General features: G+C 46.2%; 2 protein-coding genes across 4 annotated transcripts in view; both read right to left on the reverse strand.

Annotated features, from left to right (window-relative positions):
* Positions 1 to 15,445, reverse strand: part of pcnx1 (pecanex 1) — a 50,513-nt gene extending 35,068 nt beyond the window's left edge. Inside the window, exons 1-6 of one of the 3 annotated variants that reach the window (XM_031580978.2) lie at positions 14,972 to 15,445; positions 11,878 to 12,092; positions 8,117 to 8,222; positions 5,963 to 5,999; positions 3,449 to 3,514; positions 715 to 2,739 (exon numbers count right to left, since the gene is read on the reverse strand). In XM_031580978.2, the coding sequence (XP_031436838.1) occupies positions 715 to 2,739; positions 3,449 to 3,514; positions 5,963 to 5,999; positions 8,117 to 8,222; positions 11,878 to 12,092; positions 14,972 to 15,124 (2,602 nt within the window). In that variant the 5' untranslated portion in view covers positions 15,125 to 15,445. The remainder of the gene's footprint in view (positions 1 to 714; positions 2,740 to 3,448; positions 3,515 to 5,962; positions 6,000 to 8,116; positions 8,223 to 11,877; positions 12,093 to 14,971) is intronic. The other 2 variants (XM_031580980.2, XM_031580979.2) reach the window with 2 other exon arrangements.
* A 726-nt stretch (positions 15,446 to 16,171) lies between these two features.
* med6 (mediator complex subunit 6) overlaps positions 16,172 to 18,693 on the reverse strand; it is a 3,224-nt gene continuing 702 nt past the window's right edge. The window contains exons 2-8 of the mRNA XM_012836845.3: positions 18,676 to 18,693; positions 18,422 to 18,513; positions 18,117 to 18,199; positions 17,787 to 17,895; positions 17,524 to 17,639; positions 16,998 to 17,025; positions 16,172 to 16,687 (exon numbers count right to left, since the gene is read on the reverse strand). The exon at positions 18,676 to 18,693 is cut by the window's right edge and continues 142 nt beyond it. Of these exons, the coding sequence (XP_012692299.1) occupies positions 16,557 to 16,687; positions 16,998 to 17,025; positions 17,524 to 17,639; positions 17,787 to 17,895; positions 18,117 to 18,199; positions 18,422 to 18,513; positions 18,676 to 18,693 (577 nt within the window). The 3' untranslated portion in view covers positions 16,172 to 16,556. The remainder of the gene's footprint in view (positions 16,688 to 16,997; positions 17,026 to 17,523; positions 17,640 to 17,786; positions 17,896 to 18,116; positions 18,200 to 18,421; positions 18,514 to 18,675) is intronic.

Raw genomic sequence — 18,693 nt, forward strand, 5'->3', positions numbered from 1 at the left:
GTCAGTTGATATTTCAGAATACCACATGCAGTACACAACTTATTGACTCATACAAACACAAACATCCTTCCAACCAAATGCAGAATAACAGACAGGAGAAAAAAAAACACTCTTAACTGTTACAATTATTACATACAAGTCAACCTCCTGCAGAGAAAGAGAGTGGTTGTGTTAAAAATGTGACTTTGCACTTTGTCTATGATGAAGCTGAGAGGTCTGAGAGCCATCTTCTTCTCCACCTACTTAAGGCTGATTCATTCTTTCAGAAACATAACCTGCTAATGGCTATGAAATGTGCTTCTACTGAGTGCAGATACTCAAGGAAACTCTACTGTAGTGTACTACTGATGTTTCATGACAGACAAAAAATATATACCATTACCATTTCAAAGAACTGTTAGAGTTCATTAGTTAATTAAAATGATGGTACTCCAATCTGTACACATTTTTATATTATGGTCACTAACAATTTCAGAATTTAATTCAATTCAGGTTTTGAAAAAAAAAAAAAAAAAGCATATGTGCATGTGTGTGTATAGCTGACGTGTATGTCATGTAGGTTTATGGACTGTTACGACCGTGTGTATATGTGTCATGATTGTGCACATGTGTGTTCTCTGTGTGTGTCCTGTCTGTGTGTGTCCTGTCTGTGTGTGTCCTGTCTGTGTGTGTCCTGTCTGTGTGTGTCCTGTCTGTGTGTGTGTGCACACTCACCCCTGATGGCAGCCTCCAGCCCCTCCACTCCAATGAGCGCGTGTGGGGGCAGACTGTTCCGGGAGCGCGTGACCGACTCCAGCTGGGAGGCCCGGCCCATGAGGCAGGCTGCGTCCAGCACCTCGCCCTCCTTGGCCTCCAGGTCCGACTTGGAGGTGGTGAGGGGCCGGGACCCGGCGGGGGCCCCCAACCGCTGGGGCTCGTTGAGCTCGCTAAGCTCGTTGAGCTCGTTAAGGCAGGCGGCGGCTGTGCCGCTGTCCAGGCTGAGCACACGGGCGTGTGTTTTGGCGCTGCCCGTGCTCAGGGTCCGTCGGGAGGCGCGCCGCTTGCCCGCCCTCTCCCGTTCGCGCTCCCTCCCGGCGCCACCGGAGGCCGACACGACGGCGGCGTCGTGTTTGGCGTGCGGCCGGTTGTGCCGGGCCTTGAGCGCGGCGTACCGGCCCTCGGGAGAGGTGCGGGCGGAGCGGGACGTGTGCGATGAGGACGAGGACGAGTCGGTGCTCAGCTGGTGGGACGAGTGCAGGCTGGAGCCGCAGCTCAGCTCGCTCTGGTCGCTCGAGTCCTCCTCGCCTCCCACTCCCACACCGGCACAGGCACCCCCACCGCTACCCGCACCCCCTCCACAGCCGCCGCTAAACACGGCACTGTGGGGCTTAGCCAGGTTGCGCAGGTTGGCATAGTCTCGGTGGTGACTGGCATCGAAGCTGCTGGCGCGCTTCTTACCACCGTGGCGTCGGGGCCGCCCGCTGGGAGCGGCGCTGCTGCTATGGCTTTGGCTGCCGGCGGAGGAGCAGGAGGCCACCTGCTGGCACGGTGCCCGCTGTGCCGGGCCGCCCGATTTCAGCTGCCCGTCCCCTCCTTCCTCGTCCTCGGGGTTGTCCCTTCTGGCAACGGTGTCCTTGGTGCCAGCTGACCCGTCTGCGCTGGTCCTGGCACCGACTGTCCCAAGCTGGCAGCCACAAGAAGGCGAGTCCGTGCCCTCCTGAGAGGGCACTGTGAGGGCGGACGAGGAGTCGGGGTTGCTGCCGTCAGCTGTGTTTGTGTCTGCCATGGGCAGTCTGCTGTGGGAGAGCTGGTTGGCGTGCGGGTTCTTGTTGGCCTCGCCCGACGTCGACGCCAGGCTGGCCAGGTTCCGCGAGCTGGAGCTGCCACTGCCCATGCTGCTGGTACGCCCATGCGGGGCGTGCGCGTGCGCATGTCCGTGCACGTCCGCTCTGTCGGCGACGGCAGCCGCGGCGGCGGCCAGGGACAGCAGGCTCTCCACGTGGGTGGAGCTGGTGCGCTCGCTGTGGAAGCTGCTGACAGTGCTGTTGCTGTCGCGCTCCGTGCCGCTGCAGTAACTCTCCGTCGAGCCGCTGCTCCGCGTGCTCAGGCTCCGCAGGCTGTCCGCGCTGCGCTTGCTCCCCGACGAGCACGCGCACCCGCACCTCTCGCCGCCCCGGTACAGTCCGCCCACCCCGACCCCGGACGACACCCCCTCTCCGGCCTCACGGGACACGGAGCGGGCCAACCAGCGACGGTCGTGATGCCGACAGCAGTCAGTGCCCGACGTGGAGGGCACCACCGACTGGCCCGCCATGTCCAGATCCCCTCCTGCGCCAACTTCCCGGGCCACGCCGACCCGAACGCCCCCCTCCAGCTCCCGTACTGGGTCCAGCCCCCCTCTGTGGGCCGGGGGGTACAGTCCGAACGCGTCGGGCAGGGAGGGCTCTGGGGCCAGGAAGGCCGAGCCGGCTGAGCTGGAGGTCCTGGGGAGCCGGGGCCGGGAGTCTTTGCGGAAGGACTGTGAGGAGACGGAGGGGGGGTGGTGGTGATGGTGGTGGTGGTGGTGGTGGGCGTGGGAGGTGGTGAGCTCGGTGTCGCACGAGGACAGCGACTGGGAGAAGGGGTGCCGGGGGGTGGCGTTGGAGGGGTCGGAGGAGAAGTCGCGCACCAGGTCGGCCGGACAGAGGGAGGTGGAGGGCTGCATGGAGGAGAAGGAGCCGTTGGAGACCAGGCAGTACATCTTTGGGTCTGACATCAGGTCTGAGAGAGAGAGAGAGAGAGCGCGAGAGAGAGAGAGAGAGATGTAAAGACATGTTAGGAACAGAGATTCAAAAGAACAGACATTAAAAGAGCTGCATAGAGAGCAACTGGGAGGGAGAGACAGAGAAACAGATCAATGCACATTTTAATAGACACATCACTACCCATTAAGCAACATGCTGCTGTTGACCTTGAAAAAAAAAATACACAACAAAGTCTGATGTTCTTCAAGGCAAGAACGTTCAGTTCCATTCCACTCTACTTGGCTGGTTGTTTTAAGACATCACTTCAAACTGTTGCCCTCTCTGTAACTCCCAACAGTGCTGTGGCACATGATTCATTCAAACACACACACAGGGGTTTGTTACCGTCCACCTTAGCCAGCAGATACCCTGACAGACAGGACTGCTGTGGTGGCATACCCAGACATTACTGAGGCATCACTGCATAAACTGCCCCAGTGGATTACTGCAGATCTGCCTGGCAGGAGAGGTCATGGGAAGGGAAGTAATGAAGTAAAATAAAGACAGGTGGAAACAAAATGAGAAGATGGAACACTACAAACAGAGACGCAGACAGACACACAGACAGATGATTAGATAAAGAAGGGCCAGAGAGAAAGAGAGAGCCACAGAGAGAGGTAGAGGAGGAAAAAAGGAGAGCGCCTGTGTGTGTGTGTGTGTGTGTGTGTGTGTGTGGAGAGGGTTACCTTGGTCCTGACTGCAGCTCTGAGCCAGACTCAAGCTGATGTCATCTGAGGTCTTGCCTACAACTCCTACAGAGAGAGAGAGGGATGAGGAGACGAGAAGGAGTGTGTGTGAGAGAGATCTTTTTTTATTTGTTTCTGAACCGGAGGGGGCAGTAGAGAGCAGGCTCTTAATTACAAAGAAGGCCTGGCAAGAGTTAGGTAGCCTCTTTGGGGCAAGGGCAGCTCAAGAGGAGACAGAAAGAAAAGGTGAGGGAGACAAGGGGAGAAACAGAGAGAGAGACAGAGAGAGAGAGAGAGCAAGAGAAACAGAGAGAGAGAGAGAGAGAGAGAGAGAGAGAGAGAAAGTGATGAGTAAGGAGCTGCAGGGAGGTCTGGGCACCATTTATTCATCTCTGGTTCCTTCACACTTCTCCTTTCAGCACTCTCCCACTTCTCTCTCTCTCTCTCTCTCCCATCTGTCTCTCACTAATATATATCTTTACATGCTATACTGTATATATAAAAACACATACATACACACAAACACATACTCATATTGCAACTGCCAGAACAACAAAAGACAACACATAACAACAAACATACTGTTGAAAAAAGCGAAATTGATTTGAATGGAATCAAGAGTAAATTAGGATACGACTTAAAAGCACCCATGAAACACTAATGAAAAAGTTCACTGCCGTTTCTCTTTTGACAAAAACTAACAAGGGGACCACAACAGGCTACAGTACAAACTGCCCACTTAGAGTACGTCACAGCGTACGTCACGGTCTACACAAGCACACAAACACACTCAGACACCCCTGGTGATGTAGCTCTGCTATGGAGTGCGTTCTGTCTGACTAACCTTTTCTAGAACAATCTCTCACAGTCTGGGCAGACAGAGGCTGTGTCCCAGCATACCTGTTTCTCATTAGGCCTCAGTGAGTGTTTCAAGCAACAACGTTCCTCAACATTTAACCCTGGTGTGCCTACGGGGGAGCGCGCAGACACACACAAGCGTAGACACACACATACACAGACACATACAACTCCTTCACCATTCGTATCGTTCTCTCGCTCACACACAAACATATACGGATACACGCAGGCACACAGTCTCATACAACTCCTTCACCATTCGTATCGTTCTCTCGCTCACACACAAACATATACGGATACACGCAGGCACACAGTCTCACACACACACACACATACACACACACAAGTTATGTCCACTCACCCACTATATAGGGAATGAGCCATTTAGTAGCGCTGTTTGAATTCTCAATTGTAAATTGTATTTACTATCTAGTGCACTATATAATATATATAATTGTAATGTACAAACGATGCCCAGTATAACAGACTTCATTGCAAGGTGAGCGAACTGAAGAAGACGACCAGACATTCCTTAGTTTACATGTTAGTCACCGGTTGGATATGCCTAAATGATGCCTGAAACTTTTAAATTAAGCTACGTCTGAGAAGGAGTACACCGCAAATGGTTTGGGTCAAATTTTACTTATAGGCTATCTTAATTGTGTACAGAAAAGGAAATCAAGAAAACAATCTGAAAGATTGTTGAAATGAAAGCCTGATTAAACTATTTTTATTATATAGACTGCGTTTTAGCTAAATATCACATTTGTTGCTTTGTGACGGCATTTAAGTCGTAAGCAGTTCCACTGCCGTGCTAGCGTTACTATGTTGCCAAGTTACCGACATGAAATGTTTTGGAACGTAGTGTCGTCTTAATGTCTGAGTCCCTCCATAGTGAACTCAATAGATGTTTCTCTCTAAAGAGCGAGTAGGTGAGTGGACGTTTTTGAAGCCAGCCACAGACACACAATAAACCCTCCCTTCTCTTCTCACTGCACCACACTGGGCCCTTACCACACACTGCTGCTTCAGGCATTTTTATTCAAGGCTTTTTTTTCTTGCTTCACCTCCCCCCCTTCTCTCCCTCCCTCCACCCGACTCTCCCAACCTCTGATTCACACTGTTGTCAGAGCAACTGCCTTGCAGTGAGAGTGGAGGTCAAAGAAGTGCTGTGTCACCGCTCTCCTCATGTGAACGTAACAGAGCGGGGGGGGGGGAGGACAAAACAAAGTTAAGGGAGACTGTGTATGATCTTTGTACCGAGCGCTTTTTAAGTAGTGAGAAGGATTCATTCATTCATTCATACATACATACACATCATTTTAATGCCAACTTTATGCCGAGTCAGGGGTTTGGGCTTGGGGATAATGCTGATTCACCTTTTCTCCAAATATTCATTCCATGCATAGTAATAGCTTTTGGATTGGTATGTGTATGTGTATATTTCTTTAAGGTCGACTGCTTGCTATGAAATGGCATTATCGTTAATAAATCAAAACATCAACCCAACAGCTATGCATTCAATGACATCTAGGGTGTATAATGTGTTAGATACACTGAACACACCAGGGAGAGCTGGACATGTTCAGTGTCACTTGAACTGGTGCGTGTGTGTGTGTGTGTGCGTGTCTGTGTGTTCCGATGGAGAGTTCTCACCTTTGGCTGTGGCTGGTCCCCCGTGGGCTGACACAATCTAAATCACACAGATCACGAGGAGAGAAGAGAGAGGAGGGAGGGAGAGAGAGAGGGAGAAAGCAAGAGGGGATTAAATTGGTGGATAAAAATATCACTGATATCAGTATGAGCCCACAAACCCACCTCTGAAATGTAATCAATGGCCTCCACAGGGACAAATCAAGCAGAGAGAACTCAAGAGATGAGTGAATGTGTGTGTGTGTGTGTGTGTGTGTGTGTGTTTGGGGGGGGGGTATACATGCATATTGAGAGTGTATCTGTGTGTGTGTATGTTCAATTAGTGACGAGTACACGTGTGTGCACAAGGATGAGTGAATTCAGGGAGCCTGTATGTCTTTGTATATCTGCACAAGTATGAGTGAGTTAGTGTGAACTTAAGGTGACACTGTGAGTGTGTAAGTGTGTGTGGGAGTGGGAGGGAGTGTATGAGCGTAAGTTTGACAGTGAGAGCAAGAGAGTGTACATGTGTGAACGTGACAGTGTGTGTGTGGTGATGGTAAATTGTCCTCTCCACTGACTCATCCCTGACTATAATGGCTGCAAAAGGCTGAGGCTGCACTGACAGCAGGAGCCAGCAACACACACACACACACACACACACACACACACGTGTATGTACACACACACACACGCACACAAAGGGGAACGTCTGCAGCAGCTCATTCACAGTTTACCAAGAGGCGTTGTTCATTTGCTCACCAACACACATACACAGAGGGAGCATATTTACACAGAGAGGCATTGTTGATCTGTTCCAATACACATAAATGCACACACACAGACACACACACACACACACACAAACAAACAGATGCAGCTAATTTATACTGACTGAAGAGCGCTGTTCATTTATCAGACACACATGCACACACATGCACAATGAAGCATCTCATATCCTTTTTGCAGGTCACTCGTGCTGAGAAACTGCCCTATTGTTTATCTGCATGATGTCTAGTGTTGAGCTAAAGAGGCTGTCAACGGAGTGGTGCGGGGCAGTAAACACGAGGTCTTATTGTGGTTGTACATTAGCGAGGCTGTACTGTAGAAGTCATGGCAGAGAGAGTTGGGGATTGGGGGCAAAATATAGAAGGTGTGTAAATTAGGTGTGTGAGTGCAGCGGTGGTGTGTGAGTGTAGTGTGCGTGCGCCGAGGTGCAACTGCATGAAGGTGTGAGAGAAAGTTCTGCCTTGTGTGTGTGTGTGGGTGTATGTGTGTGTGGGTGTAGAGATGTTGAGTTTGCTCCTGCGCACAACACAGTGACCTAGAACACGACACCCCAGAGAACCGGCATATTAGGAACATCAGCCAGAGAGGGCGGGGGTGTGTGAAGCTGGGATACGGCGATCAAGTTTGTGTGTGTGTGTGTATGTGTGTGTGTGTGTTTGTGTTTGTGCTTTTGCTTGTGTGTGTGGGCATTTGTTTGCGAGTGAGTGATTGAGACAAAAGGCCAGTAAAGTCTGTTCACTGTAAACACAGTCTGGTAAGCACTCTCACTATCCTTATCCTCCCCCAAGCCTCTCTCCTTCCCACCTTTTATCTCCCTCTCTCTCCCTCCCTCTGTATCTCTCTCTCCCTCCCTCTGTTTCTCTCTCTCTCCGTCTAGCTCTAGTTTCCTGCTGCTGAATCATGTCAACAGAGCCACAGTGAGACAGCAGCTGATTGATGTTCTCATGTGACTGCGGCGTGCACACAACAACACACACAGCACATGAAGCAAATAAGCACACCCAGGCTGGTTAACCATTCACCACCCAAAAACAGGAAGGAGCAGTGAGAAGGATGTTGCCATGGTGGCGCCCCCAGGGATTGCTCAGTATCCATTGGGTCTCATTAGGAAGGTTAGAATGAGGTCATTATGAATAGACTGACTAGGGCTGTGTGTAGTGTGGGGTCTAAACTCTAGTGGATGTAGAAGGCACTTCCCAAGATTCTTAGAGGCGACTTGTGAGAGGGTCTCAGTGACTTTGATGAGTGCAAATAGTGTTACTGTAGCCCATTTTTCACACTAAACACACACACACATACACGCGCACACACACACACACAGGTACACACACACACACACACACACACACACACACACACACACACACATAGGTACACACAAACACATACCTGGTGGTTGGAGTCCACCCCTGCGTATGAGTTTCTTGAACTGCAATCCACAGGCGGCGTCTCTTCTCTAACAAAGTCTGCCATCTCTATACCCCCTCCAGGGTCCCTGCGCACGCGCACACATATAGAGAGAGAGAGAGATTAAAAGAGAGCGAGAAAGAGAGAGGGAGAGAAAAACACTTACAGTTAACAAGACTCACGGTTACCTAGCAACAACACGTTTATACAAAAGGAGGCATGCTCCGTCCCCCCCCCCCCCCCATGGAACAGTGATTTCAGCGAGCAACCATCATCACGCTGTTCCTCTGAGGATTCGATCTGGGGCGTTCTATTACAAACACATTCATGAGAATGAGCGGAGTGGGGCTGTTCGCATCAGCATCCAAAATACCTCCTGCACAACATAACAGAACTGGGAGACCACCACATATTTTAGAGAAGGGGTTTTATTGTTCATTTATTGGGAGCCAAAAGGGAAAAACTGTTTTCAGATCGGTATCAACACTGATATATGAATATGAGAGGGAAGTGGACTTTGGATTGTAAAAAAAGGTAAGGTCAGCATGTTACATGCACAGAGACACTACAAATAAACACACACACACATTCACACAAAATACACTTTACACGCACAAACACTGCAACATTTCATCATACACAAACACCCTCTGCACACGTACGCACAAACACAGAGAAATACTCAAGCATCAGACAATCAGAACTCAGCAGTATCCTGACAATACACACACACAGTAACACAACCATGGAAAACAAACATGCAAACGCTCAGCACAAATGCCTGGCAGTATTGGGGTCTATCTGACAGTGTTTAGGAACGGAGCAGAGTTGAGAACGGGGCCTGTCTGCCTAATTGGCGTTGCCTAGACGCTTGTGCCCAAACGCGGAGACTGCTGCTCCAGACACGTGCCCAACAATGCCACCCTTCACATCCTCATTCATTCTCTTTCATGCTTTCTCTCTCCCCCTTCACCCTCATCCTTCAAGCCCTCTTTCTCTATTTTCCTCCTCTTTTTTTTCTCCCCCTCTCTCACACACTCACCTTTTCTATCCCCTTCCTCTCTTTCAACCCCTTTCTATATATTTTTCTTACTGCCTCTCTCTCTCTCTTTCTCTCCCCATCTTCCTCCTCTCTCCCCATCCCTTCCATCAGTCAGTCCCTCTCTCTTTTATTTCTTCTTTCTTCACTTCTCTGCTCTCCTCTCTTTCCATCTCTCTCTCTCTCTCTCTCTCTCTCCTTCTGTGGCATGAATGAGTCACTCAGGTCTAGCACACTGTAATTAAATGTAATTATTTTCTCCTCCACTGAAATGAGAACTATTCCCTTTTTAATCTCAATCACATGAGGGTCATATTTCTTTTTTTCACACACATCAGCGAGGATTTAAATGAAAGCCATATTTTCCCAATCTTATTCTGCCCATGTTAAAAGGAAGCGTGGAACCACTGGCAAAAAAAAAAAAACTAAGGTGTCTTTGTTCTGTACAAGTGCAAGGCATTCTCTCCCTGCTGAAATGCCTTTGATGGGAGTTCTTTTCCCCCCACTGCATTGTTCGGTGCTGTGAGCTCTGGACAGGAAAGACCCTCAGGTCAGTTCTCAATGCCCTACGATGCTCACTGAGGCACGGCAAAGCACGCGTGCATGTGCGTGTGTGTGTGTGTGTGTGTGTGTGTATATGTGTGTGTGTGTGTATATGTGTATATGTGTGTGTGTGTGTGTGTGTGTGTGTGTCCGTCATCCTCACTAAAGCCTGCCACAGGACACACTGTGCTGGCTGCAGAGGCTGTCTGGGTTGAGCAAACACCCAGCATTTATAGGAGCCATTAGACTTCATAGACCAGAAGAGACATTCGTACTGTTTCATCAACACAGGGAGAAGCCATGTAGGCTAACCTAACACACAGACACTACCATGGTGACGTTCAGGGTCAGTGCGATCCTAATTAACACTTGGACACAGAAAAATCACATCCATGGCTCACTGTCCAATGTGCCCAGCGGTAGTGCGTACTCTCTGAGGCTCTTATTCGCTATCAAATTCTATTACTGTCTGTTACTCCATAATCATACCTGCTTAATTACTACATTCATCAGTTAACAGAACTGACTAAATTAATCAAAGAATTCCATCAACAAGATAGATGAGATGTTGGTTCAAAGGAACAGGCTTGAGAAACTTCCCCAAAAGCATCTGCATACAACCTTTTCCACTAAGAGAAACGGGTTGGCAAACACACCTCAGTGAATGAACTATAATATGGTTCGTCAAAGCTGCAAACTCAGAATGACATTCAAAGACCCTACAAAGATCCCTTCATCGGATGTTTGTAAGTAGAACTTTTAGCTGCATGCCCATCGGAAAAATAGCAAGATGTATTGTGTATTTTTTATGAAGAGTATCAAACATGTAGCAGCACAACTCGGCCACAACTCAGCCACAGCCCAGCCACAGCTCACCCACTCCCATCCCATATCTCCCTCCTATGAGCTGAGGGTTTCCCCTTGCCGACCTGCTCACTCATGACTGTAGGCCTAAACACGAACCCCAGAGTCCTCACATGACATTGGGGGCAGGGTAGGAAATTAACATATTTTTTGGGGGGCAATTTTTGCCCCCACTTACTGAAATCCAGGGGCATTTAACAAAAAATTGGGGGCACTTTTAGAAACTTGTGAAATAACATTTAACCTTGGTTTAAAATAATAAACACTTATTTAGGCTTACAGTATATGAGCAATTGTCATCAAATGGCAATAATAAGACTTTTAGGCAGTAGTCTACAAATTCAAAGTGTTTTCTTAGATTTGTTTTTAACAAAAACCAAACAGAAAACATAAATCAGACAATCATATTCAATTTGATTCTTATTTCTTTGTGGTTATTTATTGTTATTATTAATTATTCTTTATTTTTTATAATAATAACTTATTATATTTATGGATTTTTGTGTTACCTTTAATCATGTTGTACCTACCATAGTAGGCCTACAGGAAATACAGATAGGACTGGTTAGCTAGCTTGCAAGCAAGCCTTTGTACCTAACGCACTATCAGAGCTAGCTAACGTTAGCTAACTATCAATAAACTAGCTAAACCGAACTAAATCAAAATTATTATTACTAGTTATCATTCACCGTAGGCGATGGTGTGTTGCTTGGCGTCTGGTGACGAAAGGCCATGTATTTCTGTATGTTTTCGCTCCCCTTAATGAAGTCAGCAGAATAATTCGCCTGTGCTGGATTGACAACGACTTTGGCAACTCGTTGTCCACAAGTCCGACATGCCTTCAAAAAAATGTGGGTCTTTTTTTCGCCGTAGTCATCCTCCACCCCAAGCCAATCTAGCTTCCAGTTTTTGACGGTCGCTGGGTGTGTGAATTTTATCTTTTAGAACCTGAGATGGTGACAGAGACTGTGTTTGCTCATCCTCATTTCTCCTCACTCTCGCAGTCACAGGTCTGATTAAGAAGCGCTCCAAATATTTTTTTTTGTTAGAACGTTCGGTTCTTCACGCACACGCAACAGTCAAGGCGAAAATCAAAACATTTAATGGCAACTGGACCGGGTCATAGGCTACGATGTTTTTGACAAGTTAATTAAATTATTATTACAGAAAATTATGGGGGCATTTTTTGCCCCTCTCCTAGTCATATCAGGGGCAAAATTATATTTCTTAGGGGCAGTTTTGCCCTTTGCCCTTGTGTATTTCCGACGCTGCATTGGGGTGAAGTGAAGTGACTCACCCAGGCCCATTGCTGTCCTCCTGGCGAGTGGCGTCGCCCTGCTGGAGGCCCTCGGGCCCCTGTGGGTGTCCCTGGGCCCCGTGGGCCCTCCGCTCCACCACCTCCCCCTCGTCCAGCGCATGGTGCAGCCGGTAGTTGGCCGTCTTCAGCAGCAGGAACATGGCGGCGATCACCCCGCTGTAGATGCCCACGATTATCATGGTGGGCGGTAGAGCCTGGGCAGGAGAGGCAAGACACACACAAGTTGGAACTTAAATTCAGTCAATGGTTTCCGTAATGTCTTCTACATTTTCTGACACTGTCAAGAGTACGACACAATTAAAAATGTGTGAAATGAAACATAGATGTGAACATCCAAGCTAGCTTGCCATTCACATCCACACAAACCAGGAGGTCAACACTGTTTTAAGGACAAAGGTGAACTGGTACTTTGATATCTGGGCAACACAGACAGATAGTCCATTAAAGACCCACTTTAAGCAGCAGGTGGAATGCTTACAGGAATTCCTCCAGGGATTCACAATGGCCGCGGCATAGCGCTTTGGAGTACTGTGTGGTAGTAGGAGGAGAAGGAGCTGAATCTGACACACGGAGCTGTTTACATCTACAGCCGATCTAGTTATAAACCAAACACATTCCAGCACTGCACAGCAGCTGGTTCAGAGGAATGATCCAGTTGTGGCTAGACGCTCTTCAACGGCGTGTGTTATATATTTACCATCTCCTTGTCTCCATGGAGGTCAGACGATTTAGGGCACTGATCTCATCGCAAACACACGCTTCACCTCACCATTAAAAAGCATAACCAGAAAAACCCTAGAGCTGCTCCTGGAACAGTGGGTAAGAGCCATCAGTACCACTTATGTGAGGCAAAAAAAACATGGAGAGGTACAAATGACTAAAGCTCCAGGAAATGACTTCACCTACATGGCAGACCTAATGGGTCAAGCCGTGAATACTTGAGTTCGAAAGTTATGAGTCAAAGGCTTCACAACAACGAAATGAAAAGAGTGGGGAAGGGAAAAGTGCTCAGCAGAAACTACTTTGCATAAGACTACCACAGCAAGGCTGCCTCCCCCTCTGCTTTCCATGTTCTCCCTGTCTACAGAGCCCCTTATGGAAGCAAGCTGTCTGGTGTATGCATTTATTTAGAGGCGGTTTATTACACTCTCTATATAGAGATCACTGGCTTTATATAGATTTGACCACACACAGGCACACACACACACAGAAAAAACCACAGACACACACACTTCCGCCACCCCCCCCAGCCCCCCGAATAAGCAGAGTTGCAGTACTCTTAGCCAGGCCTTGTAGCTCACAGTATCTACTGGAGTGGAGCAGCACTGCTCCAAAACGCACTCCCAGTGACTGTCAACAACAACAAGACTGACAAGTTGACTGACTCTCACTGCACTCTTGAAAGCCCTAATAACATCAGAGCCCCAACTCGCTTTGGAGCATCAACTAATGAGGCTGAGCTCAAATACCATGATTCTTTTACTGCTATTGAGGATTAGCTGAACTAAGCCATGAATTATCATGCAACAGAGTGACAAAATAAAAACATGTAGTGTGACAGCAGTGAAAACACTATTTGCAAGCAGTGACCTTCTCTTTTCGCACTTAATTGCAGTTCAGTGTAGAAGACAATATCAGGTAAGACTACAGTAGCACCACGGGGTGATGGTGTGATTTATTTCTAGGGGACACACTACCACGCTGCTAGTGGATGGCGCTGCATCGAAATATACAGTGTTGGGCACAACTGAGCAACATCACTTGCTGTAGGGAGTAAAGCGCATGATTTGCTGTCCTGACATTCACCTTTGAGAGTCACGCAGTAGTGCTCCAGCGACTGTCTCTGCTAAACACGACACGATAGCGGTGTTTGTCGAGAGATTATGTACCGGTTGACCGAACTGTGCAGTCACCTCGGCCCTCTAATCTACCGACAACAACACTGCATGCAATCGAACCGGGTATCGCTGTGTCGTATACCGTTATTGTGTCACCTCTGCCCCTAATCTCTTGACTGACAGCGGCACACGATTTCTCCTCCGAAGAGATGTGACCCAGTGAGACATACACCCCAGCATCCCCGACAAGGGAAAAAAGTCTACCCGGTCAGCATTACATCGAATTAACGTTAGTTACCGAAATAACTTGAAATTGACTGAGCCACGATGTACACTATTCCATATTCAACCATTCATTATTCTCATGATGACTACGGCTGGTCAGCAGTAAAGCTGTAACCGGTGTCCATGAGTGAGAAAAACTGTCAAATGCAATTTCTAGTTTATCACTACGGACACAACAAAGTAGGTTATATTTTAAAATGGGACTCCGATGCTGTCCTTTGTACTAGACTGTAACTGAAGATTAATGAGATTCAGTTAATTTCGCAAACGCTAGACCTGTCAATCGTGTTTTGCCGAAAGAAGCTATCCATAGACCAAGCTATCTGCCCAATGTCACCCTTTCAAGATAAAATAAATATTAGTTTTATGCTGTTTCACTCAGTAGATACATAGTGACAAAGACGAGAGAGCAAGTCAAAGAAATGGATGTCCTATTTTAAGCATGTCCCTTGTTCAAGGGCTAAAGAGTTAACGTAGAATATCAGTTAGGTTGCTGACCTTAGATGTTTTTAAACACTCGATGTTTCAAAACTTTAGCAAGATAGCTAACTGGATACAATGCTAACTATCTCTGACATGACCAGCTGACATTTTTAATGAACTGGATAATAGGTGACACCTGACAACAACAACAACACAGTGAGGTTGAGAAAATGTCAACACACACGACTAGTCCACGTTTTTTTTCAGACCTGCATGACAGTGGTTTCATGAAAAATAATCCGCCGTTCTTAAACCATTAATCTGAAATCAGACAAAGGAGAAGCTAGCCTGCTAGCTGCAATTAACTGAGCAACGATAACGGTAACGTTAGCTAGCGTTGAGTCTGCTAACGATCATACGAGCTAACGTTACTGAGCTAAAATAGAGGTAACATTCGCGAGTAAAAATAGACAATACAGTTTGTGAGATACAGATGAAAAATAATAAAAAAATGAAAACAAACTTACCATATAAAGTGTAAAGGGGAAACACAGTAGGAAGAGCCATATGTACAGATGTAAGGCATTCACAAATGTATTTTGATGGGGGTCGTAATACCATCCACCAGTGATTGAAGCCCAGACCCCCTGCCTCAATATTTGTAATGTTTGAGACCCCATGTTTATCCTCCACGAGTCCTTGAAGAGACTATTCAATTAAAGGGCAACACGAATCCACGCGGTCCTGAAACATGACAAACAGCGATGTGTTTTCAGACACTGGCCTGAAAATCCCCGCTGCAGCCATCTTCTCCGTTACCCGCTAGCTCGGAAACTACATAGAGTCCTCCAAGAAGAAGCCTTCTATCCCACCACGCCCTGCGAGAGGCTTCCAAACTACAGCCAGGAAAGCCCAGCCAAAGGAAAAGAGGGAAGGCTGGATTGTGGGTTTTGAACATTATTATATGGCGCCGCCATGTGGAAGTAAATGTGCTTGACACACACATACACACGCACAAAAACATCTGGGGGAAATTCTGCACACATGAATATGTATTAGTATAAGTCTCTGTGTGTGTATGTTTAATTCGAAACCAACAATACACAACGTTACAGACTAATTTCAGGCAATAATGATAGTCATACAAATATGTGTATCCTTTTACTTCAATGTGTACTTTAATTGTGTTTAATCTATATTGTAGAGTTCATGTACAGTTGTAATATTATACCAAATGTATATAAGACTAACATCACAACATTCTGTATTGTACCATAGCGTTTGTTCTGTGGTGATGAGAGCGAATCTGATTAAACGTACTGTATTGAAAGAAAATGTTATACTGTTCACCATGACAGACCCTCTTATGTCTTCCCTAGTTTGTAGATTCACTATTTAAAAAGAAAAGTCCTCTGGATTTAAGATGACGATTTCTTTGATGTGTCCACAATCTTCATTTCAAGACAAGACATACCAGGACAGGGTTTTTAACATCCCCACCTCTAGCTATGCATCTTTTATTATTTTGTTTATAAGAAGATGGCAAGCAAAGAAGAGCATAACAATGCATAAAAGCCATATTGTCATTGTAGACTAGAATTGATATCGTTATATCTAAAACTTTGACAGCAAATACCTGCTGCATACACACATACCGGTAATCTGTCATCGATATCTTCCACTAGATGGCGCAACAGCTCTGCCATTCAATCATGTAGAAACGTTCACACATTTCATGTACATTTATTTCGTGTCATCTATTTATTCACATACAAAAGGTTCATCAAAAGGTTGTCAAAAGTATGTCACTCATATATAAAAACTAATCCAATCAATCAAAAACATTCTTTCATTCATTTAGTCTCCCAATATCAAAGTATGATGACTTTTTTTAATGTAAGGATGCAAAGACAATATCCTTATCACATTTGAATTGTCAGACCAATGGCATACATATAACTAACCAAATCCTTGAAAATATAAATATTTCACAACCCGAAATGCTGGCAGGCATTCCTAAGGCCCTATGATCCCGGTCTTAACTCAGTCTTTGGGAACTTCATCCTCATGATCTCAGCCCTGTGTGTGGGTGGGTGTGTATGTGTCATTGCATCACTGCAGTCTTGCTCGTTTCTCAGGGGGAGGTTTGCTTGGGGGGGCAGGTGCTGGCGTCTTGCTGGCAGTCTCTCTCTCTTCTTGTTTCACTGTTTCCGCAGGCAAATCAGATTCTTTCTTTACCTCCACTAGAGAAAAGAGGCGGAGGGAGAAGAAGAGAGAGGGGAAGTAACACAGAAAGCAGATTTTAAGGCGAGCTGTTTAAAAAGAAACATAGACCCTCTCTGATTAAATAAAAATCCTTTCTAATATCCATTCTAAGGTCGTCATAGAACAAATAATGCAGTTCTTCTACTATCTGAACCCCATAATGCCCTTTGATTGCTGACCTAAATGATCTAGAAAGGTTATTTATCCTTCACTGCTAATATTAAAGGTGACTCATAATGATGCCAGTGTTGCACAAGGAGCCGTACGAGGCAAAGAATCCCATCTTACCTGGAACTGGCTTTTCTCCTGGTTTGGGCTGCAAACACAAGACATGGAGAGATGAAGAAAGGAAGCGATTAGATAAAAGCCTATTGATCCACCTTCCACATGGTCACACATGACAAAAACTCATATGATGACCAGGTTTACATTCACAGCCAAGCACACCGTAAGAGTAAACACAGAGAAGGCCCCTCTGCATCACTCAAAGTGGGTGAGGGGTCTTTTAAACCATGGCCAGACAGTTTAACTAATGGGTACAACACCATTTTCACCCTCATGAACAAATGATATTCAGTGACAATGAACCCTACATAACAGGCATTGGCTACATGAGAAATAACTGTTTCTCAAATGGTAGATGATGAAAAATTATGCCAAGCTTACACTGGTTAAATTCCCAGGAGCCAGTGTGTAAAGACACACACACAATAGCAGTAAATCACTTTAGGCAAAGTGTCTGCTTAATATTTACATACGTGCTATTATAGCATGTATACAATGGATGTAATGGGTACAACTGCTGTCTTCAGACCTGGTAGTATGTTGGGGGGAATTTGTTCCGAAGGTCTAGCAGTAGAGCATCAACTCGCTGCCTCTGGAAGAATGAACTGGGCTCCTCCTTCTTCTTCGACTTCGGTTTCGTTTTCTCTGGAAATGACAGAAGCCAATAAACACGGATCACTTTACACACAGTCAGACTTTCTGTTTTTCCTATATTAGCAAACCGGTTTGCAGGAATAGGCTGTCATAGGCACCAAGATGAAGCCTGAAACTGAGGCGGGATTACGGTCTAACCTCTGTCCTCCTGGTCTTTGAAGTGCCACCAGTAGCCCTTTGATGGGTGGTAGCGGCAGTAAGACATGGCTTCATCAAATGCCGACTGGATACCGTGAACAGCCGATAGCTACAGAGAAAAGAGGAGGGTAGAGATAGACAAACAAACGGTTGAAAAGAAAGCAACCCGGAAATATTTTGAATCAACACAATCATTTTTATGCATGGAGTTGAGAAATAACAATCAATAAGGTATCAAGAAATACACATTCATAAACAAGAAAACCACTGCTATAAAACAGTTGTAGGTAGTTATAAACAAAACACACACACACAGACAATTTCACTCACCACTCTGGAGCTGATGACTGATCCTAAGTCCGGTGCTTGATAGACCACACCAGCTATGATGTAAAAGTCTGACAAGGGGATAACTGGAGAGGACACATGTAATGATATGCATACATATTCAGTGATACCATCATCATTTCTGACTGAAAAACCTTTACTCAGTAGCATATTTTTTTTACAACAGCTCAAGACTTTTTAACCTGAGAATACAAGTGCCCTAACAATGTGGTATATTTGTTTTACTTGTAGTATTGTTAGATTAGAGTGCGAGGTGTGTTCATTAGGGATTGATCAGTGATGTTTACCTTGTGTTGGCGACTGCCGCTGCTGTTTGCGGATGATGTACAAGATTGGCTCCTGTACGTGTAGCAGAATATACTCAACTCCCACCATCTGACTACCAGACAGAGAATTGTTTTGCAAGATCACAGGCTGTAGCTAATATGGCAATTATTAGAGGTCCATTATTAGAAGTAACTGAGAAAAAAATGACCTGGTGGGTTTATAAAATCAGTAAAAGTATTACAATACAAATAGTTTGTTTTATTTAGAGACTTACTTCAAGTGCTCCAGGGTG

This window comes from Clupea harengus, chromosome 14 (genome assembly GCF_900700415.2).
Source record: "Clupea harengus chromosome 14, Ch_v2.0.2, whole genome shotgun sequence".
Taxonomy (NCBI): Eukaryota; Metazoa; Chordata; class Actinopteri; order Clupeiformes; family Clupeidae; genus Clupea; species Clupea harengus.